This window comes from Mus musculus, chromosome 1 (genome assembly GCF_000001635.26).
Source record: "Mus musculus strain C57BL/6J chromosome 1, GRCm38.p6 C57BL/6J".
Classification (NCBI taxonomy): domain Eukaryota; kingdom Metazoa; phylum Chordata; class Mammalia; order Rodentia; family Muridae; genus Mus; species Mus musculus.
The window spans coordinates 97,820,828-97,846,425 of NC_000067.6; the positions used below are offsets into that span (position 1 = coordinate 97,820,828).

Sequence of the window (25,598 nt, forward strand, 5' to 3'; positions counted from 1 at the left end):
TAACTAATTCTACTACTTATTGTGCTATATGTCAAACATTTTATGAGGTTTCTAAGAGAATCTGGTTTTATTCAGGTAAGAATATTCTTACCATCGTTCTCGATCTATCTTGGTCCCATAAAATTGTCTTCTAAATTTTACTCACAACATTTCTCTTGGTTGAAAAGAATGAACTAGCTCTACTCACTGATAATTGTGTAATTATTAAAAGATGTGTATAAAATGTTGTAAGTGTGCAAAAAATCACAAAAATACACTCTGACTGCTAATGCTCTGAAAACACTTTATTACACAAATTACATTCAGATTCTGAAAAATAGTGTTCTAACAGTGTAACCATCTAAAAATAAGACATCCCGGAAACACACCAACTGAAGAGAAATTTAAAAAAAGAATTTAAATAGAGACTTTTTAAAATTTCTCTCATTGCAATATAATGTTAGTGATTTTAAAAAAATAGAGGGAGATTTAGCAGCTTTTTGTTGTGTAGCAAAGTTTCTCTTTACTGCCACAGGCTGAGAATGCTGAACAGGAAAGGCACCAAAGAAAGACACTGGCAATGGGTGTGGACTGGGAGAATACTGTGTTCAAGCAGAGAATAGGGCTATTTACATCCACAAAAAAAAAAAAAAAAAAAAAAAAAAAAAAACCAAACCAAAACCAAAACCAAAAAACCAAAAGGGTCTCCAAATGTAAATGAGCTAAACTTCCATTAGGGCTTTGAGCGCTACCATGGAAGAGGAGGGCAGCTTCTCTACACTACGTTCATATAAAGACAATGGCACTGGAGTGAACTGGTAGGAAACTCCTCACCTAGAAACACAAGCCAACGGAGCCAAATGAAGTAACTAAGGTGTGTACAGTTCCACACGGACGAGTACAGTTTACAATCAAATGCACAGAACTTTACACGCGTTAAAGGGAAAGGAATCTGGGCACCTCCGTAAACCTCACTCGAGCTCCACGGAAGGAAGGCTGGAGTTCAGGAGGAAGGTGCAGGAGTGGGCAGCGGAGCCGAGTACTCCTCTTCAGACTCACTTCCATCATCTTCGTCCTTCTCTTGGTCACTCCCCTCTGTGCTCACTCGGTCGAACCCTTTTCTGCTGTAGCCTTTCCGGCTTGCAAAGAAATTTCCTAGATTTAAGCCGCTGCTTCCCTTTCCTGAAAAAAAAAAAAGATCGAATGCCACAGTAGAGTTAAAAATTGCACAAAAAAGTCTTTTTCCTTGTAAAATTTCAACATTAAACAGAGACAGAAATTGGGTATGGAAGAGGGTAGAGTGTTTTTTGTTTTGTTTTGTTTTGTTGTTTTTAGACTGATATTCAAAGAGATTTCCCTTACAGAACCAGATGAATACTACTCAACAGACTTTATCAGAGTAAATGATAAAATCCTAAGCTCCCCAGGAATATGTTTCTGCGGAAATACTTCAGATCCATTTTCACAGTCTGGCTCTCTACAGCGCTCCTGAATCGCAACCCCTGAGCTGCTTTTTTTCATTTCAATGACTCTATGAAAAGGTCATAGACAAGCACTGACCACACTATCAGCCACAGGAAGTTTACCAAAGACAAAGCAAACAGATGGAAAGCTAGGGGTGGGGGCTGGGGATGGAGTGCACTAGATGATACAGAGTGGCAAATGGAAAACACAAACAGGGCTGAGCATGTGCAGCGAGGCCCTCACTTCAGGGTCTTCCCTCTGCATTTCTGCTAGGATGCTAAGTGCAAAATACGAAGAAAATAGGAAACAGTGCCTGATTCTTTCTTTCTTTCTTTCTTTTTTAAAAAATTTTTTATTACGTATTTTCCTCATTTACATTTCCAATGCTATCCCAAAAGTCCCCCATACCCACGCCCCCCCCCCACTCCCCTACCCACCCACTCCCCCTTTTTGGCCCTGGCGTTCCCCTGTACTGGGGCATATAAAGTTTGCGTGTCCAATGGACCTCTCTTTCCAGTGATGGCCGACTAGGCCATCTTTTGATACATATGCAGCTAGAGACAAGAGCTCCGGGGTACTGGTTAGTTCACATTGTTCTTCTTTACAAGACACGCGCTCGCGGACTTTGAGCCAGACATGGAGATTCTGAAAGGACACAGGCATACCTCGGAGTCTTCCCAGTACTCTTCCAGAACTCGACTCGAGCTTTCGGTCATGATCTGCTTTAAACGAAACAAAAAAGACAAAAAAAAAAAAAAAAAAAAAAAAAAAAAAAAAAAAAAAAGAAAGAAAGAAAGAAAGAAAGAAAAAAGAAGACGACCCATTTTTAAATGTGTCTCTCACCTCTCACCCTTCTCTATCCAAGGGCTCAACATTTAACATAAGATCGGGAACTTACAAGTGACTACAAATTTTTATTAAAGGGCTATATGCTACTGAGAAGCATAAAGATGGCTGAAAATTGTGGAACTTGAGAAGTATAGAAGGGTAAACTCTTGTCTGTGTCTCTTATAGACTGTAATTTTGATATTATCATTCCTTGAGCCTCAGTTTTCTTTTCTCCAAGAAATGAGAGATCATATCCATCTCTCCATATCTGTGACACATAAAGGGGTATATTATATGAAATGGTAAAACTGTGCTAACATCAACAATTTTTATTGGGATAGAATTAAGTTAGCAAAATAATATATACCAAAATTGGAAGCTTTTATTACAACCATTTAGGGATATCTGCGTTAAGCCTTACTCCTGTTAACAGCAGTGGGCAGGCTTATTTTGGATTTGGATGTGCTGTTCCTCATCTCAAGCCTAAATGAATGGGAATGACAGGAAACCCTGAACAATATCCATGACCTCTAGGTGAGCTCAGTCCTTCCTTCCCCTGGGGCGCCCATCTCCAAGATAAATCTTTTTTTTTTCTTTTTATGGGGGATGCAGAGCTCCCAAAGGACTCCCGCTGTCCCCTTGGGATGTCTCTTCCAACATGGCTTGCCTTGGCCTCCTGGTTTGCTCAGAGAAGCATTAGGGTGCAGGGCAGCTTCATGAAGAGAGCTAAAAGGCAGGTGGCAGCAGACAGGTAGAAAACAAGGCAGGGAAAGGAGGAGAGCTGTCAGAAAGCCAAAAATCAGACTCAGTTCCACAAAGACATAGTGCATTCCTTGGCCAATCGTGGGTGCCCTGTGCCCGCTTTGGTGCCTGGGTGGAACAGCAGTGGAATACATAACCAGGGTGTGTGGGATCAAGGAAAATCCTTCAGGAGGGTTTCTGAATAAAAACCTTAGATAAAATCCATTGGGAACAAAACAAAACAAAATAAAACAAAAAATCTTAGAAATAGTGACAGGCTAATGTACCATTCGGTGGAATGGAACAGAACTGCATAGAATTACAATGTCCCTAAAGAAAACATGGAGGGACAATGGCACTTTCCTATGGCTTGACCTAGGTTGCTACCTTCCCACATAGCTTTATGCTACAGTTCCATGTCTCTGAGAGCAAACAGGCAAACACGTCTTCCCGACTCTCTAAGCCACTTCCTCTCCTTTTTTGAGTTTCCTATCCCAGAGCCCCGCCATGTGCACAAGGCTCTATGCCCTCCTAACATCTGTTACAGTTTTCACTACAGTACATGGGCACCATCCCCTCTTATGGCTTTATAGATCACCTTGTCTGCCTCACCTACATTCTGAGTTTCATCTACTCATCTCTTTCTGTTTGTTTTTCAACAGTTATTGTATTGAACTGCTAGTGTGAAGAACTGCTATTTTTGAACTGCTATTTGTCCTAAGCACATCCATTAAATACCACATCTAACACGATTGTTCTCTTAAAGCTTATGCCTAATTAACTTCCTGGCTGTTTTCTGTTTTTCTTTAGACTTATGATAGTTTCAGATAGTCTTTTTTTGGGGGGCGGGGAGTTAACTATATTGTTTTCAAAGATTTATTTGAAGTAAATAAAAAAGTTAAGGAAAATCTAAGAATCATTACTTTCATAACTTATCAAGTGGAGCTTTCAACTGTTTATGTTTCAGTGTCTTTCTGTGTGTCGAGGCTTTCCCCATGGGTACCCCAATCCCTGCCCTGGCTATCTGGACCTCCATCAAGACCAGATTTTATTTCCTGATTGAAGTTAGCTCCCACACTGCCCCGCAGATTCCTTCCCAGATATAGTTATAGACATTTGCCTTAAGACTTGGAGGTTGCTACTTAAAGGTACAATATAAAGATGGCACCAATTAATTACTTGAATAGCCTGAATAGGTCTCATACTATGAAGGTTATTTTTAAAACTATTGACTTTGGTACTGGACCCTGCCTTGCTCAGTTAGGAAAGGCTAATGTTCAAACTTATGACTATTCAAAAAACAAGTGGTTTGTTAGGTCATGGGGATTCTGGATAAAGCAGAGTCTTGAGAATGGTCCTCTCTTTTTATTTCTCTATCGCCAAGATTACTGTTTATACTCGCTAATGGTATTCGGTACATAGTAGGTCCTAGAAACCTGGTAAATGTTTAATGACCATTACTACGTTACTTCATTTTTACACAACCTCATCTTTTACTCTCATTTTGTCCATGAAGAAACTGGTTTAGAGAGATGAAGTAACTTGCCCAACGTCATGCAGCTAGAAGCTAGAGTCAATCTGATGGGGAAAGAACACAGCCTCAAGATTCCCAACCCAAGTATTGTGAGTGCCGGCTCATTCCTAATAGCAGGGTATGTTCTTCTCTGTGATCTGCAAGATAATTTATAGTGGACCTACAACCTCACAGCTTTTTTATGGTGATATTATTTGGGCTTAAGCCACTGCTAAATGGCAATGGAAGAAGGTATAATATAATCAAACTACAAAAATTTCAGAGGCTCCAGATATACATTATATTCAATAGTAATTATAATTACCTTTTGAGACACAGACAATAATATCATAAAAAGGCAGAGCACATGTAAACCAATCTAAGTCAAACCAAACAGATAAATCACAACGAGGTTCCTAGTGATAATTAGGCCAGACATGCTTTCAAAGGCAGGTTCCAAATTTAAGGGGCTCATTTTACTTGCCTCCAAAGGCCCTTGATTTTTTCCATCGAATAAACATGGCAATGGCCAGCAGGACAACCACAGGGATAACCAGAAGGGTTGTAATGAGAACCACAGGCACTCCCGAGCCTGGATCTTTGATCAGTTTCTTTTTCTCCTGCATCTTCTGCAATTCTGAGGAGGTGGGTTTGTTCTTCACTTTGGGTTCAACAACTGCCTCGGCTTCTTCAGGGAAAGAAGAGTTCACAGTATGCAATTGATTGAAATATTTCAAACCCTCTCACCCATCCCTGCCCAGTCAAATCAACAATGGTTCTCCAAGAACTTGTTGAGACCACTGGATGTGGGGTCGTGTTGTTGTCTATGACGTCAAGAGCAGTTATGGTGACTACTATATAGTTTTCACCTTCCCAGTGGTAATCTTTGATACACCTCTACTTCCCTCTTCAGTCTATAAAATAGATATCATTTTGCATTTTTTCAAGTTTAAGATACATTTACAAGGTTAAGATCACACACTTCATTGTGTAGAGAAAGGAGCTGGTGAGCATTCTGGAGTCAATCATGGTTGAACTCAGGTGTACTAGCAGAATAACTTTGGGCAAGTTAGTTATCTTGGTATTACAAAATCTCATTTGGAAAGCTGTGGTCTAATCTGCTTCATAATATTGTTAGATTTAAACGTGGGTCACAAAGAAGGTGTTTAATAAGTATTTGGTTCATTATATCTTTTAGTTTCTGAATCACTTTTATGTATTGTGAAGTTTTAGTACTCTATGTAGTGTTAGACATTAATTCTAGACTGACAAAGACAAAAATCAACAGTCCCTTTGTGTTCTTTTATATGGATCTCAGCAAGGTATAAGTGCAATATATATCATTTTATTGGTAATGAATATAAGAGGAGCTGGATAGATATCAGGCCTAATACACCATTGAGAAAGAGATCCGATGAAGCTATAGAAGCTACTGCAGGGGCTGCAATAATCATTGACTTCAAATGAGTCTGGGCTTTGAGCCATTCCCAAGAAGCATGTAGGTATCTGGGTATAGCAAACTGTAATGTGCAACAGTTAAGAGTTTAGCCAGAAGTTACAGTCCTGTTTGCTAAAAGGCTTTCCAAGGCTTCCAGAATCTGAATTCCTCACTTTATGATTCTCTGTTTCAATACAAAATACACTGCATGCTGCAGAGAACGCCAGCCCTCAACAAACTGGCAGGAATAGATTGTTTAACACAATTGGGAAAATTGGTTCCTGTTCTGTATATGTAGATGGTTTAACCGCTTGCTGGATACATGTTTCTGACATCCCCCAGGACACTTCACATCGAGTTTATGATATAAACACGCGGAGGATGGACACTTACTGCTTCAGTGTTCTGAGCTGTCTTCTTTTCCACTGTCAGCTACAGTCACTGAGCACTTGCACTGTACTGGGCCTTGCTCTCCTTTAATCCACACACAAAGCTCGTGAGCAGGCGCTACTGTTACCATTTTGCTGACCGCCTTAAAGTCTCCACTTTGTTCCCTCTACTTCACAAAAACAGAGACTACACCGTCACATGTTCACTTGCTTGGCTCTCAAAATTTAAGGAGGATGGAAGAGAAAGGATTGGTTCACGGACCTGACCACTGTTCTGCCATCTCCTTTGTTACCACAGAAAATATATACACAATTATTTTATATCTAAACTTGTTCCATATTTAAACAGGAAAAAAGTTGCAAAAATGGAATCATGGGGTTAAATATCATGAGACATATTTGTATCCTGGTATTCAAGAATGTGTGTATTGCCTTTACAAGAAAGGCCTGCTTCTATTTGAAAGCTGTATACACTAGCAGGATTATTTGCCAGTCTTTTCTATTGGTTACTTCCTGCTTTTGCTACGATGTTTATGCCAATCTGCACCGTGTACCATGGATGAGGCAGAGCCAAGGCTGAGCTATATTAAACAGATGATGTTTGTTACAGACTGAATCAGCCTAGCATTCAATGAGAGCAGATGAGACACAGCAATTGAACTTGCTAAGTTACACCCCACTTGAGACATTCTTGGCTTCCACAGTTCTGGTATTTTGGATATAATCTACTAAAAATTCTTGATCATCCTAACATTTGGAATAAACTGAAATATTTTTAAGTCCTAAAAAGGTTCTATTTTTTCTGAAGAGGTTTGTTTTAAAATGTCTCAGAGTCTTAGGAAGAAAAGCAATATTGCTGTTCCGAGGGGACTGTGTAGGTAAAATGAAAAATCCAACACAACACCACAGAAGAGCCTGGGAATCCCATTCAAATAATGCGCAATCCACATTATATCACTTTACTCTTTATCTGAAATTTCTTTATTACATGTTTCCATATTTTGGAGCATCCCTGGTGAACAGGTGTGAAGAAGTATAAAGACTCTAAAATTAGCCTGTGCCTGAGTTTCTGGAGATACAGGGGAACAGAACACGATGCTCTCTTAGCGCTTAAGATGCCACATGCAGCCTCCCTAGAATATCAGTGCCTCAGAGTCTTATAAAATCAGCAGCTCTCATAACATCTCTTGCTGTACAGAAATAAACATGGTATTATAAGCCGAACGGTAAGTATTTTTTTCTTCTTCTCCAAAGCAATGCTTCTTAAAGGGGGAGTTATCTGTACTCCTTTGTGGGGGGCAATCACATAGTATTTGTATATCTCTATTATTTTATTTCTCTATTTATTTTGCCTTTGCAAAACAAAATTTTAAAAGTACCTTTAAAAAAACCTTTTAAATCTTAAACACATTTTGGTTTATTCCAAATGTTAGAATAATCATATATTTTCAGTAGATAACATCCAAAATACCAGAACCGTGGAAGCCAAAAATGTCTAAGGTGGCATGTAACTTAGCAAGTTCATTGCTGTGTCATCTACTTTCTATGAATATCAAACTGACTCTTTCAGTTCTATAACTAATGTCATACATGTAGCTGTGTGTATGCATGTTTGCATGTGTGTTAATGCGTGTGTGTGTGTGTGTGTGTGTGTGTGTGTGTGTGTGTGTATGTGTGTGTGTGTAGACCTAAAGTCACAGTGTGTGTTTAGAGACATGAAATCTTCCCCACACCCTGGCACCCACATTGCAGACTTTCTTCTTTAATAAAAGCAGTTGGAATAATGAACAGGAAGAGAGGTACATTCTTAATGGAGTAATACAACAACTGTTACCTAGCTCATAACAGATACGACTGAAGGATGAAGATTTTAGAAAATGCATTAGCATGTAACTTCAGAAAACAAGAGAGCTATATCCAGCATGCGGGAGCTTCATTCTCGTGCACAGTCCACTTTCGCCCTCTCAGCTCCTTCCAAAGGCTTCCCTCAATAAGGCCCAAGAGGCTCGGAGCACTTGACAGCTTTCTTTGTTTTTCTTTCTCTCTACTTGGAGACTGATCATGATTGTCACCTTCACCTGGTGCAGGGACAGTGAGCTATGCATTTTATTCCTAGTGACTCTATTTGAAATTTAAAACCCTTCCCAGTTCACTTATTTCTGAAACTTCTTTGAAATGTTGGTTCTGCAACCTTGTGATAATTGGTCAATTATATGAACACTCATGGTGAGAAGTATCATCAAAAGTAGCTCATTTTTAGAGTTATAAAATTAATAAACACCCATGCTGCCAACTATGAATCTGCTTTGGCCTTTGTTATAAAGGTTAGCATCATGATTTTGATAAGCAATAGTCTCTAGAGATCCAGCATGATCTATATTCCTTTTATAATACACATATAATCTTATAAAAGGATGAGAATTATTTGGGTGTTGGGAACAGAGTATGTCCATTTGAGTTGGGATATTCCTGACTAGGAAAGCTGGACTTTCAAGGCAGACGTTTTAGTAAAATTTATTATTTCAACTTCTGGGTTCTGCCATACGACAGGGATGCTTTCCATCTAAATGGATTAATTGTTTTCTTTTCATCCAGCAGCCAAGGTGAGGTCAGAGGTCAGGATAATCGGGCACGTTCTCAACATGATAACTAGTATATTACCATCAAGATTGTTCTGGTAGAACATATTATAACAGAAACAGATGAAAATAGAAAATTCTAGAGATTTCAACATACACTGCAGATCATTCCTAACTTGTAAATTCTTGGATTGATGCACTGATCAAGAGCACAGGATTTGATATCAAACAAACTTGCCTTTAAAACTTGACTTAAACATGTATTGTCTCCTTAGTAATATCTATCCTTGTTTCCTCAGATATAAGATGTATATCACATTGCTAATATAATGATTTCATTTGATAATTTTTGTATTGTCCATGTAGAGTGATCCAATAATAGCTGTTATTAGCAGCAATATCTCTTATAAATTATCTCTTTATTTGAGGATTAAACCTAACATCAATAATACTATGTAAATCGCAATGATTTTTTTTTTCTTTTTTCTTTTTTGGAGACAGGGTTTCTCTGTATAGCACTGGCTGTCCTGGAACTCACTCTGTAGACCAGGGTGGCCTTGAACTCAGAAATCCACCTGCCTCTGCCTCCCAAGTGCTGAAATTAAAGGCATGTGCCACCACTGCCAGGCGAATCGCATTGATGATTTAAGACTTGTGTCTGTATTTGAGTAACAGGAATACCACTCAGTATTTGTCCCTTAGGTAGAATCTCTACAAATGCCAAACAGTGCCATTTATTTTTGCTACAATGTTAGCTCTCACAATGCTGAGCTGAGCCTGCTGCTAACTTTCCTTTCTGCCTATGTCAACTTCCTTTTGCTTGTGGCTTCTTCACACATCTTTACAAACTACTTTCTTGAGCAAGAAAACAAGTGAGTAAGAAAACAAAGATGCTTGGACTTCGGTCTGAACCTCTTCACCTGGGGGTTCAATCTGAAGAATGGAATTGATTTGTGACTTAAAGCATGGCGTGTCCAACAACAAACACCAGTCAAAAGCCTACATTGTCGAAAAAGTACAAACTCAAAGTGGCTCTTGGGAAAAGTGACTAGTCAGAGATTCTGAATGGGAATAGGAGCCACTCACCGGGAGCTAAACTCATTTCAGATACTGTGTGTCAATATGGATGGGGCCATGGAGATGTGTGCAGTGATTTCCCTGAGGTCAGGTGTCTTGTCATTTCTCTCAGGTTTACTACATTGCTGTTTACAAAGGCCCCAGTCAATCTTGTTGGCTCTGAGGTACTACGTCACGAGTTGGTGGGCATGCTAATGTTTCCTATCAAATAGAAGTTACCCACTAAGGTTTTTCACTTGTGTACATGAGAGTTCACGCCGGCTTTTCTAGCATACCAAAAATCCTTTTTTTTCTTTCTACCTTACAAAAAGTCAAAAATACTTCCCAATACAACTAGCTGAATCTTTTCCTTTCTGCATATCTCTCTTGCTCATTATAGATTTCTTAAGTCCTCCTCCATAAGTGAGAATCAGCAATGATCAGAGGCCCTTAGAACTATTTCCTTCAACATACAAAGAAGTGGCGGCGTGCAGGCTTAAGAGCTCTGCAAAAAGCAGGGAGCAACGACTTACCACATTATATATTTTTAGCTTGATAATTTTTAACCTGCAATCAAGAGCCCAAAATAATCCAACTAGATAGCTTTTGGTTTCACAGTTGAGAGAGGACTCTGACCAACCTTTGATTTCCGGGACCTCAATGCCAGCCTTTTTAACTGATCGATGCTCCACTTCTGTAACAGCACAATAAGAAGAGAGAAGAATCAGAATCCTCTAAAAGAACATTAAAAACTTAACCTTGATACCAGTTTTAGTCAGTTACATAAATTTCCGAAGTCTAACTAGAGGTCAAGTCCATGAATCCTCTATAAAACCTTCTTAGTGTAGTTGAGGTAATATTTTTAATAACTTATTCAGAATAGGGTTTTTTGGGGGGGATTCATAATATTACATTGTTTCTGAAATATCAGGTAGCTCTGTTTATTAGGTCCAAATGGCAGAGCTGGTGACAAAATTCTGTTTGCAAGGCCCCCACTCTCCCATTCCCTCTCACCCCTCCCAGATGGCAGTGCTGGTGACAATGTCCTAAATAGAGGGCTCAGACCTGGTAAACAGGATTGTTACTGGGTAAACAGACACTTAATTCAGCATTCCACAGGCAGTCTGTTCTCAAAGGTCAATTATTTAGGACAAAAGCATCCAATTCCCACTTAATCTAAACAGCCGGTGCCAGTCAGAGGCCCTCTGCTGACTCTCAGATACAATCCACTTGCTTTTCCACCATTTTGCTTCTCTCAGAGCTCCCTCCCTGAGAGATAGCCTTGGCAGTTTGATCCCCACAGACCTTTCTACCTAAGGAATGGAATGATTCAGTTCAGTGGTTTTACCACTCCCTTGCTAACGTTGTTTGCACCTGGACAACATCTTAGAGTGAAGGTTGTTTCTTTATTTTTCTGGAAAGGTGAATAACTTCTGGGGTAGCATAGGCTGCAGGTCCCTCACAGTCCTCACTGGATTAAGAAGTCCCTCCAGGAGCTGTAAAGCAGGACTGAGAGTGTGTGTGTGGATACTTCCTGAGGGCCTGAGATCGGGAGACTTTGACTTAATCCTGTGTTATTTCCAGTGTGGAACTGATACACTAGCTCTATTGGAGTGTGAGAAATAGGTGGCAGGGCCTTGGAAGACACAGGGCTGTGCTTTCATGTGGCCCATGTCCTTCTATCCCCCTTTTCTGCTTCTTGGTCATAAGCTCCCTTGTACCACATGACACTGCTGCTGTGACTTTCTTTGTAAACAATCAAGGATTGAACCCTCTGAAATCGTGAGCAGAATATGGTTTTTCCTGATGAACAGTTTTGTCACATCTGCCAAGACACCAAATGGTTGAATCTATGTGCACTATGCTAATTGGGTTCTTATCTCAGAATACTAAAAGTCACTCAAAGATTAATTAATTCAAAGCTCAAAAGTTACTGAATACAGCATTGGCCAAATTGAGACGTAAAATGTACATTATATTTGATTGAAGTTCATAGTCTTAATTTTACTTTTCTTCTAACAATTTGTTTCCTTTTCTTGTTAGGACGTGAATTTATGCTGTTATTGACATAATTTATTAATCAAGTTTTCATGTCCTTATTAACTCTTTACCTAATAAAACTATTTGCTGCAGCTTTAGATACCACAAATCTATCATCCCCAAATCCTTTACTAATTACAACTATCTCCTGTTGCTTAGACTCCAAAATACTTAAAAAGCATTTCTGGATATTGGATATTTTTGGCCAAGTAAACGTTCACTGAACTTCAGATAAAGAATGTTTTGATTTATAGCTTGAAACCAGGGACTATGCTAGCATAGTTTTAATGATGTGCACATTGAAATGAAAGAATTCGAACATTCTTGCAAAAATACAGCGCCAGCATCCAGCTCAGGCCACAATATCTGCAGCAATTTCCTCTGCCAGATACTATCGGGTACCCTGCTGAGACACAATGATCCCCTGGCTATCAGACATCCTGGGGCCCTTTCTCATTTGTGAAGTAAGTTAACATTAAAATGGATCTTGGCCATCTAACTTGCTCCCAACCCTTTTCTCTATCTCTTGCCTGGGATTCAGAGAGCGCGGCTGAGGGACTTCTGTTGTGAAACCTCACCCTTCTCTAGGGAGCCATAAGAACAGATCCCACTTCTGCCTCAAGAGCTCTGCTTCTTCTTCTGAGACCACACCATTCTGTCTATCTCTGGTGCTTCATCCTGAACTCTCATAGCATCTCTGTCACACAATTCCTCTCCTCTGTCTATCTGTGACGTTAATAACTTTTCTAACAGATGCCTTACTTCTCAATAATCCAGCTCAATGTCCCCTTGAAACAGCTCTATAGACCTAACAGGAAGTAAGCTATTCCAGTGTTCCCTTGACTCTCCTTCCCCACCCCCAACTCTAAAACCTAACAATTTTACACTAACTGGCTAGGTTCTGATGGAGCAAATGTGTTCTTTATGTTCTGAGTTAAATAAAAATACAGCAACTCAGTATCTGGAGGAAAGCTGAGCCCTAAGTGTCAGGGAAGGATGCTGTTGTCCCTTGAAGCTCAGTGCTACAGAGAGCCACATGGGGTGATAGCTCGTGGCAACAAGCCAACCTCTGCTTTGTCAAAGCTGTCTCTTCCTTCTGTAACCAAGCTGGAATTAACACTGGCTTTTAATGTAACAGACATTACTTCACACATCAAAAATTTCCTGTGGAGTGTCTCTGGAAACAAGGCAATGACTGCCAGGAAAATGAAAAAAGAAAAAACCAAACCAAAACAAAAAAAAAAAAAACAAACCAAAAAACAAAACCCCTCTCTCTCCACATTTCAAACCTTATTGAATCCCTGAATTGGATACCAAATAAGGACCCCATCCCTTCCTCCTCCTCCTCCTCTCATCGCTCTTCATTTCTCGTCCTTTGTAGTACAAGGAATAGAAAGCTGAAGATGCCAGACACGTGCTGAACCCCAAACCCAAACCCCTTATATCCCTGTTTCCTATTCAAAAGCAAATGTTTTTGTTTCCCATTTTAAACAATAAAACAGATGGAAATTACAGTCAGAAGTACTATAAAAATGAACAAATGAAAAACAAACCCAGCCTGCTTTCAGTGAGGGTGAACTTCCACACGGTGTTTGTGTGTGCGTCGCCAATGTACACAGTCCCATCTTCAGAAGCCACAATATCATGAGGCATGTCAAAGTGCTGCCAAATGCAAAGGCATTTGTTATTGGGATGAGGCTGTACTTACATCTATTACAGAATGACAGAAAAATTAGACATAGCATGTGACTCAAACGAAAGTGACCTTAATTCCCACCAAAGCAACTCCAGCCAACGGCAGCTGTTCATTGCATCCTGACTCTGTGGGGCACAGTTCTAGACACTGAGCAAAGCAATGGGGACCTATAACCACTGACTTGAGATTCTTTTAAAAACTGGAAATTCATAAGTTGTTTTTTTTTTCAGGGCAGTTGGATTTGGTACTTTGTGACTTATTTGTGTTTACTTTTTCTTTCATATTTCTCCTGTTTTAAAAAACTGACTATTGAATGTCTCCTCAGACATATTCATACAGGGATCCTACACATTCAGGCTCCTCTTGCCCCAAAGCTCTGCTCATGTTCCTCCCACCCCCTTTAACCCTCTCTCCTACCCTAAAGTCCCCTTTCCATATTTACCATATTTATCTGCTTTAGTTTTGAGACCCAATCAGTTTACCCAGGGCTACCCATGTAGAGTTTGAACTCTCCACTGGAGCGTGGCTGACTCACGAGTGCTTATGTAATTGACAGTAGTAATGCCTGGTTTCCCACAATTCATCAGTAGCCACTAGGTCAGCAGTTAGGAACCAACAGTGGAGATGAAGGAGATGAAGCTTCTCCATCTATGGTTAGCTGTAAACAGGTCCATTCTGCTCTGCTTTTTTTTTCTTCCCCAAGACAGGGTTTTTCTGTGTAGTCCTGGCTGTCCTGGAACTCACTCTGTAGACCAGGCTGGCCTCGAACTCGGAAACCCGCCTGTCTCTGCCTCCCAAGTGCTGGGATTAAAGGCATGTGCCACCACTGCCTGGCTCTATTCTGCTTTTTAAGAGTAAGTTTTTATTATATTAGAATTGCTGTTATATGTCTATGTCTGGGTGTAGGTATATGCATGTGAGCACAGTGTCCAAGGAGGCCAAGAAAGGGCACTGTGTCCTTGGAGGGGGGGGTTACAGTGGTTGTGAGCCATCAATGTGGATGCTGAGAAATGAACATAGGACCTCTGCAGAAGCAGACACTGCTCTTAAGTACTGAGGTCGGGCTGGTTCTCCAGTAGCGTCTATGTAGACAAGTACAGTTGCATTGGGCTCATGACTGGAATAGCCATTTCATGCCCAGCAGATGCATTCCCTAGCCCTTCTCCCTATCCTCTAGCTCTTTCTACTTCCTCTTCAGCAGTATTCCCTAAGCCTTATAGGTGGGGCCATAAATATTATTGCTGATCATCTAACCCTCATTTTTCTGGGCACCTTGAGCAGTCCCATGCCTCTTCCTTCAGTACTGTTCACTGAAAAGAAAGACTATAGAACGGAAGACCCAGACTTAAGTTTACACCATCACTGCCACCTCATTTTTTAAACAAAGATGCCCAAAATACACACATGAGAAAAGAGTATTTTCAGCAAGTGGTGTTGTTACCTGTGTGTTCACATAGAAGAACGAAACCATCTTTATCAGTCTTATTGCCTTAGTACCCTTATGCTAACATTAAGTGGGAACAAGCATTCAGATGTAAACATTTCTAAAGACTGCTGTAGTAGAAAAGAAAGAGTCACATGATGTGAGGGAAGAAGCAACAGAATATGACCACAGAAAAGGCAGTGTAAAACTTTACCTTTGACCTTCGACTTGAATCATAACAACATCATTTCTTTTACCCAGATTTTGAATCTTTATAATGAGGAACTTAGTAAGTAGAAATTCTGAGAGATCTATAAGCCTGTTTCATTTTACAGAATCAATCTAGAATACATCTCCTGTGTTTGTGGGGTGATATTATAAATTGTTTTCTGAAAGTAAGAACAAATTTTTGCCTCAGCATGGACTTTCTTCAGGTTCCATGTCCTGACGCGCACACTGTGCCTTACTCCTCATGAATATGGTGACTGTTGATGTTTGGGAACAACGCGCTGTGAAATTCTAATTCAGACCTACTCATATTACGAGTGGAAGTCTTTCGCTTATTGCTCAGTTTTGATGTGTAGATATACAATTCAATTAAAAGTTAATAACATACTTGATACAGTACACTATCACTAAAAGAATAAGAGAGCCAAGCATAAGACAAACTGTAAACCGGAAAGAACAGTAGTAGTTTTTTTTTTTTTTTTTCTTAATCAATAAGTATGAGGAAGTTAGCTCACAGAAGAATAGCTCTAAAGATGGGATAATCAATGAGAATTCAAAACACTGCAGGTAAAATATGTACCCTTAATGTAATGACTTCCTTCTAAAAGATGCAATAATTTCAATGTGTTGCACATTGCTTTTCAGATAAAATATCTTCTGAAAAACTCATGCTTGCAATCTATAAACAGAGACCCACAAGAAGAGAACCCGAGATGAAATCTTTAGTTCATGTTACCTCACTTTGTTTCAGATTCCGTAACCTTTTCTAACAAAGGTGGACTAAGGAGGAGACTGTGTCCTATCTTGTGCATAATTTTATCCTTAAGGTCTAGTATAAAACCGACAGTTAACTTTGATAGAATCCAAACTGTCCATCTTCTTACAGACAGATTTCTAAATTCTGTGACATTTTATAGTTCTTTTTTTCTCATCTTGTTATCCTAACAGGCAACTTAAGAATTATGATAACAAGACATTCTTTGTTCAATGACTTGTGATAGTTACATTTTGACCTAAGTAAACCCAATAAACCCTTCTATATTTGGAGAAACAGCCCTTGCCTAAGCATTTTAACAGGCTGCGTTTTCTACAGATGACGGACCCCTGGCACTGCCTGCAGTGTTTGTGAGTATTGCGATCACCCTGACAATTATTCCGCATATACAATACAGTGGGAAGACAAATGCCCATGGAATGCTTAGCTGTGGTCACTGCGTGTGTAAAAAGTACTGTTACAATATACAGTGGCAAATTACTGTGGAGCCTTTAACCACTCACCTAGCCAAGGCTTTAGAATCTGAACAGATTCTACAAAGCACTGTGCTCCATTCTTGGTATTTAAAAAAAAAAATTGTACTACCAATAACAAAAAACAAGCTTCCTACTTGTGCTAAAGAGAACTACAATACATTTATAATGTGATTTCTTCACTACTTGAATAAAACTAGGAAAAATATCTGTCTGTCCATCTATCATCTGCCAATCAGCATATCTATATTGACTTGCTATGTACAGTCAGTTTAAGCTTGCCATCATATACCAAATATACTACAAAATTAGAACTGTACAGGCTAGTGTTCATCTGGAAATACGGACATTTAGGGAAAGACAAGGACATTTATTTTAAGTAAACATATTAACAAGATATGACTGTCCACTCAGCTAAGAAAGTTGTCCATCTTCTATGTTTAAAAAATTAAATATTGATATTCTTATTTTAAATGTCTTATAAAAACTCAGGTAGGCAGTGCATATAAATACCTTGCGAACTGGTTTGAAAACATCTATAATTTCCCCACTGGAAAAGTTCATCACAAATCCTTGCACGGGTTCTTGGTCTCCAAAGTAAGGCTTCCCATTTACTGCAAAGAGGAAACCTGTGGGAAAAAAGGCATAGTCTTTCTTTAAACTATGGATTAATATTGGTGTTGAAATAGAAGCACATCATATACTTAAGCAATATAGTTAGGGTCAAACCTGGTCCCTATATTTGCCAACAATGAAAAATTCTTAGTAGTGAGTTATCAGATCTGGGCCAAACAGATTAGATTATCAACCTCTGTATATAAGAAAATAAGAAGCTGGAGTGCCTGCTCCAGGTAGGAAGCCATAAGACATCAGGACACACAGTTACTGATGTACATGTATACTGGCATTTAGGCTTAGATATAACAGGGATCCTCAGTAGGAATGGGGAAAATTTAAGTTATCAAAGCCAATGAGTTCAGAGCATCTGATCATGTTTTGAAAACCATGTAATGTCTATCTGGCTAAAGCAAGAGTAGGAGGAGAATACAAAGAAGTTAAGGGAATTGCAGTACAGAAAAAATAATCTGATTTTAGACAACTCTTGTAACATGAGATATAAATTTCAGAAAGCTAAAGACAAACTGTTACAGCAAAAATCTAAGCCCCTTCTCATGAACACACTTTGCAGTAAAACTACATTTCTTTGTATATAGTGAAATAACAGAAATGGTGATGTCTTAAATAATTCAGAGGTCTGCATACTGAATTTTCAAAGAACACATTAAAGAATAGAAGAGGCTGAGAGTATAGTTCAATGGTAGAGTGTTTGCCTGGCATGCACAGGTTCTATGTTTGGGCCTAAGCATTGCAAAGCCTAAAAAGTACATGTAGTGCTAAACCTATGGTCAACATATTTTCATCTCTTTAAAAAGGATTGTAGAGATTCTTAAAATATTTCCCATAATACAATCCATTCTGAGCATAAACCATTGCTACAGGATATTGTGAAGTCATTGGCTCTCACTTACATTCTCTTTCTAACTTGAGTTCTTTTTCCAGATTTTAAAAATATATCTATTTAATTACCTTCTTTACTAACTGAAATTTCTTGACAAATTAATTCTTTGAATGTGAAGTAAAGCTAACTTGAATGTCTCTCTTTTTGACATTAATGAGGGTCTTTATGTATTTATTTTTGCATATTCCTCAGGGAACACAAACTTGTTCCTTACCCAGTCACCCGGCTCTTTGATTTCATGCCCTAGTTGAATAAGAGGTGTATCTATTAAAGGGGGGGACTAAAGTTAATGTTTGATAACACAAAACTAGTTATTTCAAGATATGTATAAACTCTTACTTAAAATATTAATTGCCTTAATACATATTCAAAGAAAAATTATGGTAATTTATTTTGTCATGTGAATTGTGCACTTTTTATTTTATGAGTGGAATTTTTTTTCAAATTTCATTTGAAAACTTTTACAACCTTTACAGTTTATATGAAAATGTTAAATCAAGATTTTATTGGTTGTTTCTCCTGGCATTTAGATACAAGCTCTGTTATTTTACATTTTTCTCTGTTTTAAATCAGTTGGCCAGTGTGGTGGTGAATGAAATGACTGCCATAGGCTCATAGGGTGTGGCATTATTAGGAGGTGTAGACTTGTTGGAGGAATTGTGTCACTGGGGTGGGCTTTGAGGTTTTAAATGCTCAAGCCAGGCCCAGTGTCACTTTGTTCTTCTTGATGCCTGTGGATCCAGATATAGAACGCTCAGCGACCTCTCCAGCACCATGTCTGCCCGCATACTGCCATGCTTCCCACCAGGAAAATAATAGAATAAACCTCTAAAGTGTAAGTTAGCCCCAGTGAAATGTTTTCCTTTTTAAGAGTTGCCATGGTCAGTCATAATGTCTCTTCACAGCAACACAATCCTATGACAGTCAGGACTTTTTCAAGAAATATGAGACAGAAGTAATTTGAATGGGATTCTATTAGATATATAACATCTTTTGATAGTGTGAAGACACTATTAATCATTTAATAACTAGATCAGATGATTATAGTACAGACGAATCAGTGCTTGGGAATATTTAAAACCCAATACAAACAGCTGGTAACTTCTTTGGGAGTCCATTATTTCTGCAAAAGGAATAGTGCATTTAAGTTCAAGTGATTTACAATGCAGTAATAGTTTTAAGATATTTCAGGTCTGATATATAAAGCATCTTGTGCTGACTAATAAAAAAGTTATTTAAGAAGTACATTGAATAAAATAATTGCTAAGGGCAGAATAGGATATAACAAAGCTCACAATAACAATGAAATACCTGGTATATATGAGATTGCAAAGACATTCCTTCCAAATGACGCATGCTTAATCTCTCTCACAAATTCTTTGGTGTCAGTCTTGAAACACTGGATCCGGCCATTTTCCCTATCGGCCACACACAACTGGTTCAGGTGAGGCACAAGGGCCAAACTGTGAGGAACACTGAACTGCCCTGGCTTAGGACTGCTCCCAGAAGACTCTACAGGACAAAGAAAAGCCACAGTTGCACCATTCATAAGGTCTTTCATAGTCTGATGCAACAGCTTTATACATTTCCAAATTCATGAAAATACACCATTTACATCCATGACGTACAGAAACATTACAGATTTTAAATGACGACAACCAAACCCATGTCTGTTTTTTGGTCCTACTGACACAGAATTCCGGTTGGAGAGCATGAGCAGTGATGGGTACCTTCTCCCCACTGAGTGATGAACTTCCCGCTTGGTGAGAACTGCACGATCCGACTGTTGCAGTAACCATCTGACACGAAGACAGCTCCAGTACTGGGCTCCACCGCCACATCAGTGGGCTGGCAGAAATGATTTTGGTCGCTGCCAGGTTGCATGCTCCTTCCCAGAACTAAGAGAGGGCCTTCTTTGCTACGTGGTTCCAATTTGAACACCTTAAAAAAAAAAGCCCAACAACAAAAGCTTTACCTACTGTCATAATTATCTTTCACACCCCCCCCCCCCACACACACACGAGAAAGAAGATTTGAACAAGCAGTGAGAGTATGGGAAGACATATTCTTCTTATTCAAAGGAAGATGCTTTTAAAATTAGACAGTACTCCCAAGATGATCCAGTCTAATTCTCGTTTCACAGTTAGACATATGGAAATTAAGTTATTTTCCCAAAGCCATCTAGTTAATAAATAGCGAATAGGAAACTATTTATCTCTACCTCCATTTTGTCTTCTTCAGCCAACCTGACACTGATCACAACAGCATACGAGGCATCGGTGTTCACAGAATGTGTTTGAAGTTGCTCTAGAGAACATGTTAATGACTCACGTCTAAGTCTTTGGAGCTCCGGCTTTTTCATTCCTATTTCTATTAGCTCCACATCATCATTATAACATTTAACAAGCTTATCTTACGTGGGTGTGAAGCCATTACACAGTTCTGTGATTGAAATACAGTATCTTTTGGAAAGGACAAATGTTTGATTTTTCTTAAATACTTAATACAGACTTTCCTTTAATTTATAGAAAATTCAGGAGGTTCAGGAAAGAAATCATCAACCATAAGCAAGAATAAAAAAAGAAAGGAAGGAAAAAATAAATAAGATCTAATGACAAAGGAAATAATGGGCCACATGGAAAGGGAAGAGGAAGTGGGAAGGGCTCTACAGATATTACAGGGAAGATACACACGGGGCTGTTAGCATCCTGTGAGCCCAAGGGAGAAGAGAGACTTAATACCATGTTACACATGCACAGCTCAAAAAAACCAAAATGCTCAAGTGAAGATTGATTTAGGCTGAACATGAATGCCTCCTAAATTCTTCTATCAGAATCCTAATTCCTCTCATGGTGGGAGCTGAAAGGAATGAGGCCATCATGGTGAAACCTCATGAGAGAGGTTGCTATTTGTGCAAGAGGAGACAGGAGTTTGTCCTCTTTGTCTTCCCGGTGAAAGGACACATTGAAAAGAGGCCTGTCTGAAACCCAGGGAGGGACCTGCAGCAGAATCCTGTCTTGTGAGTACCCTCATCTCAGAGGCCCAGAATTTAGATCTGTGAGAAATGAATTTTTTGGTTGCTTACAAGCCACGGAGTCTGTGTTGCTCCATAATAGCACACAGAACTTACTAAGACATTACTGTCCCACTTTTTGGTTACTAATTTTTTTTTGCCATAGAAAAAGTTTTAATGAAATTCAGAACATTTTGAAAATTAAAATGTCTTAGCTTTCTAAGTGAATACTGCCAAGCAAGAACCTCACCTGATGGAGAGCCACATCCGTGACCCAATAATTTCCATCTGTATCTATGCTCAAACCATGCGGTAAATAAAACCTGCAAAACAGACAGACAAACAAACACTGTCACAGTTATAGTTATCCAGGCACAGATGCGAAGGATTTAGTTCCTCTTAAACCATAGAGCACTACACGTTTATAAAATAGGAACAGCATATATGCATCAATATAGAAAAGATCCAAATGAACTGTGAAGCGAATTGTTAGAATAGGCAGAGACCTCCTGTGACAAAGCCTAGGCAGAAGTTAGTCAATCCTATTAAGACTGACAAATAAAGCTGACATAAAATTATTAATATTTATTTTAAAGTATGCCATATGAAGCAGCACAGATAACATCAAGTTCGGAGCAAGATTTCACATAATAAATACTAATGTTTCATAATATGCACAATCCAAAGTGCCTTGAGAAATAACAGTGTAGTTTGAATACTTAAAACATATTACATCAAAAATAGTGTTATGGGTTTTTTGTTTGTTTGTGATGTGCACACACGTGTGTGTAGTCAGAGGGTGATATCAGGTATCTATCTTGATCCGTTTCCACTTTATTTTTTAAGATAGGTCCTCTCATTAGATGTGGAGTTTGCCAATTGGCAAAATTGGCTGTTCAGAAATTCCCAGGGGTCCTCCTGACTCAGTTTCCCTGCCCCAGCTTGGCCCTCGTACTGGGGTTACCAATGTCCACCATGTCCTCCTTTTATGTGGATTCTAGGGATCCAAACTCTGGTTGTTATGGCGAAGACTTTACTTCCTGACCTCTCTCTCCAGCCCGATAACATCACGTCCACATCAAATCTCATGAATGTGACTTAAAAGCTTTAAGACTGGCTATGGAAGATAATGAACAAGAAACATAATAATGTTCAGAAGGGGTGTGACCCTCCAGACACAGCAAATAGGTGAGCTGGTCAATTATTAGAAAGGTCAATCTATTTAGCATATCTAACTGATGCAGACAGACCCATGGGATTAAAAAACAGTTAGTTAACACATGGGAAATACACTCAGGTGATCCTGTTCAAACACCATCTGAGAACCCAAGCTTCCTCTGTCTGTTTCCAGCCTCAGTAGGGCACTGGCATCAGGGATTTTTATATTTCATGGGCCAAGTGCATAATGCTTTGATCTAGACTAATTAACTGAACTAGATTCCTGTTCTGGCCACTGAAAGCCAGGCTTTGATTTGCTTGCAGCATTGACAGCACATGGTTGGCCAAGATGACTTAGCAGCAGTTATCCCACCTCCTTCCATGTTGATTCTATTCTGAGATGGGCTGTCTCTGACATCTCTAAATACACAGGCTCACACTGTAGAGATAGCATTATAATTTGCCTCCTGACTTATCTGAAAATACTATTAAAAATAAAGACCCTAGGCTTTATTATAGCAATCTCTATTGGTAGCTGCATCAAAACAGAGGCTATCTGCCTTTCAAAGAAACTGGCCTTCCCTGGGCTTAAGCAGATGGAGTGGGGGCAGAGTCTTGGAAGCTGCCAGGTTATAATGGGTCAGGGTAACTCTGGAAGCAGGTGTCCCTTTCTCTCAATGACCATGAATATTAGCCAACTGGTTTTGCCTGCCAAATGCCATCTAGGAATTGGACCAAATAATGAGTGGCTTTCAGATCCAAATTACATGTGTGAACTAAGCTAAAAATGGGATTTGTTTAGTTTTCACTTTTTGATGGGAAGAGAAGTCTTTTGTTCTTACCAGTGAGTACTTAGTGACTTGAGTATATAATTTTTATGGTAAGGATTAAAACAAAACCCATCAGTCTAGCTGACCAAGAGTTTACTTCATCATATATATCAATAGCTGCTTCAATCCTGAGTATGAAAGTTACCTGGAAAGTTATAATAGCATTACCTACAGCCCAGACAGGATGAATTTTTAAAAATTACAAACTGGAAAACCAATATTATTTATATGTGTGACATATAAAGATGCATGCATATAACCTCATTGTATTTAAATCTAGCTAATTACAATCTAGGATATTAAAATACTTTTTGTAGTAAAAAATATTTGCAATTTTTCCTTAGAACTTTTGGAAGAAGACATACAAATGGACAATTTTCTGTAGGATAGATTTTTTTTGAGTTTCATAGATGATTCTAACATTCAGTGATGTTTCAGAACCATTTATTTAGAAAGCCCAAGAACAGTGCTCCAATTTGACTCCTGTTAAAGGTGGCTTTGCTCCACATTCAGGACCTAATGATGTATTTTATACCCAGCACAGGTGGGTATAAAACAAAACCTATCAGTCTAGCTGACCAAGAGTTTACTTCATCATAAAATAGCACCTAAGCCATTTTACTCACAGATTCTTGCCGCTGGACTGGAGTATTTCAGCTTTATTTGGGTCAATGACCAGGATGGTATCTTCTTCAATTGGTCCAAGACCTCTTTGTTGGTAAACGAACTTGCTGTCAAAAGAGCTAAACAAATACATAAAAATGGAATATTAACAACCCACAACTCTGGGGCACTTGAGAAACGCAGACCATTGACTTGAGAACCTTGATACAAACTCAGAGGGGCTGGAATGTACTTGACATCATGGTCTCTGGAGATGAATTATGAACCATCATGGATGGCCAATGTGTTGTGGCATTGGCTTCGGTGGGCCATGCAATCTCAGATTCACCAGGCCCAAAGAGCTCATTTATACATTGGAGTTTGAGAATCCAGAGCTGCCATGGCAACAAGAACTTCTTAAAAAGCTTTCCACAGTTTATAAATCAGTATTTTATTTATGGTTATAGGAGGCTAACTTATTTTAACCTCTCTGTAATAATTACACGGGGACAGGAGGGATAAGAAAGATCATTGTACTAGCCAAAGGTAGAACATGAGAACACAAAAGAAAATAAATAGAACATTCACAATATTTCAATACAACGAAGCAGAATTTATTATTGAAAAAATACACTTAGAGACACGAAGCTGCTTCTCTTTCTAGCATCTTTTCATTAGTGCAAAATGGATAATTTGTTTCAAATGAATATATTAATTTCTGCTTCTTAAAAACTTAGCATTTTCTGGGTTATAAACTATAATATAATATAAACATAAAATATAATAGACAATATAATAGGCATATATGCATTCAAATAGTAATAGTTTTCCTTAGAATGCCAGTTTTATCAGACACTGTTATTTATTTCAATTCTTGTTTCAAACATTTACATTAGCTCCTCCTCATCCTGAAAGGATGCATTCCTAGACCCCAGGAGTGCCTGCAGTCACAGACAGTACCAAACCCTGAGTCTCTGACACTTGTTCCTACTTCCTTTTTCCTAGCCACATTGTGAGAAAGCTTCACTTATAAACTGGGAACATCAATAGATGAAAGAGCAATAACTAGTAAGAAAATAAATATGATGGAATTTTGAAATTTAAAGCATCCTGGCTCCTGGGATTTGGGGCCATTTTAAAGTACAATAAGGATGAGTTGAGCAAAGCACACTGATACTGTAGGTTGGGTTGTGAGAGAGCTGCTAAGTGACTAGTGGGTGGGCAATGGATCCTGTGTGCAGATGAGAGTCAAAGAGATGATTCAAGTCTTGGGCAAGATGGAAGGAGATTTTATCACACTCCTCAGTATACCATACTGTTATAGTTTTATGATGTATAACTATTCCTTTCTAGAAATTCCATTTATTATTTTTGGATTGGGTTAACTGCAAGCATTTGAAACCACAGAATGTAAAAGCTCAAATAAGGAGACTATTGCATGTTTCCACGGGATGTGACAGAGACGAGCTGCTACCCAAGCTTATGTAGCAAAGATGTAAATGACCCAAATATCAAGGAACCATTTTATGTGTTCAAAACCAAAGCATTGAATCAGCACACAGAGATGTATGACCACACCAACTATAGATGTGTGCTTTCTTTTCATTCAACTAAGTAGTCAAGAGAAAACTTGGGATAACACCAAATATCTGTCATGATATATTGACAACTTGGGAAGGTGACAGACTGCTCAAATCCATCACTCATTCATTTATTAGTTGGCTTATTTATTTATTTATTTATTTATTCTTTGTGAAACCAGTAGAGAGGTCCCAGTAGGAGCATAGAAAGTTTTAAATCATACCCTCTTGCCATTAAAAATTTCCATCACATAATTATCTGAACTTCTTGAC

General features: G+C 38.8%; 1 protein-coding gene across 20 annotated transcripts in view; it reads right to left on the minus strand.

Annotated features, from left to right (window-relative positions):
- Window positions 1-263: 263 nt before the first annotated feature.
- Pam (peptidylglycine alpha-amidating monooxygenase) overlaps window positions 264-25,598 on the minus strand; it is a 274,763-nt gene continuing 249,428 nt past the window's right edge. For 7 of the 20 annotated variants that reach the window (XM_011247939.3, XM_006529243.4, XM_030252162.1 and 4 more), the window contains 10 exons: window positions 23,769-23,885; window positions 21,405-21,477; window positions 19,872-20,082; window positions 19,453-19,653; window positions 17,136-17,251; window positions 13,581-13,689; window positions 10,628-10,681; window positions 5,010-5,213; window positions 2,109-2,165; window positions 264-1,161 (listed from right to left, as the gene is read on the minus strand). In XM_011247939.3, the coding sequence (XP_011246241.1) occupies window positions 983-1,161; window positions 2,109-2,165; window positions 5,010-5,213; window positions 10,628-10,681; window positions 13,581-13,689; window positions 17,136-17,251; window positions 19,453-19,653; window positions 19,872-20,082; window positions 21,405-21,477; window positions 23,769-23,885 (1,321 nt within the window). In that variant the 3' untranslated portion in view covers window positions 264-982. The remainder of the gene's footprint in view (window positions 1,162-2,108; window positions 2,166-5,009; window positions 5,214-10,627; window positions 10,682-13,580; window positions 13,690-17,135; window positions 17,252-19,452; window positions 19,654-19,871; window positions 20,083-21,404; window positions 21,478-23,768; window positions 23,886-25,598) is intronic. The other 13 variants (XM_030252185.1, XM_011247937.3, XM_030252190.1 and 10 more) reach the window with 10 other exon arrangements.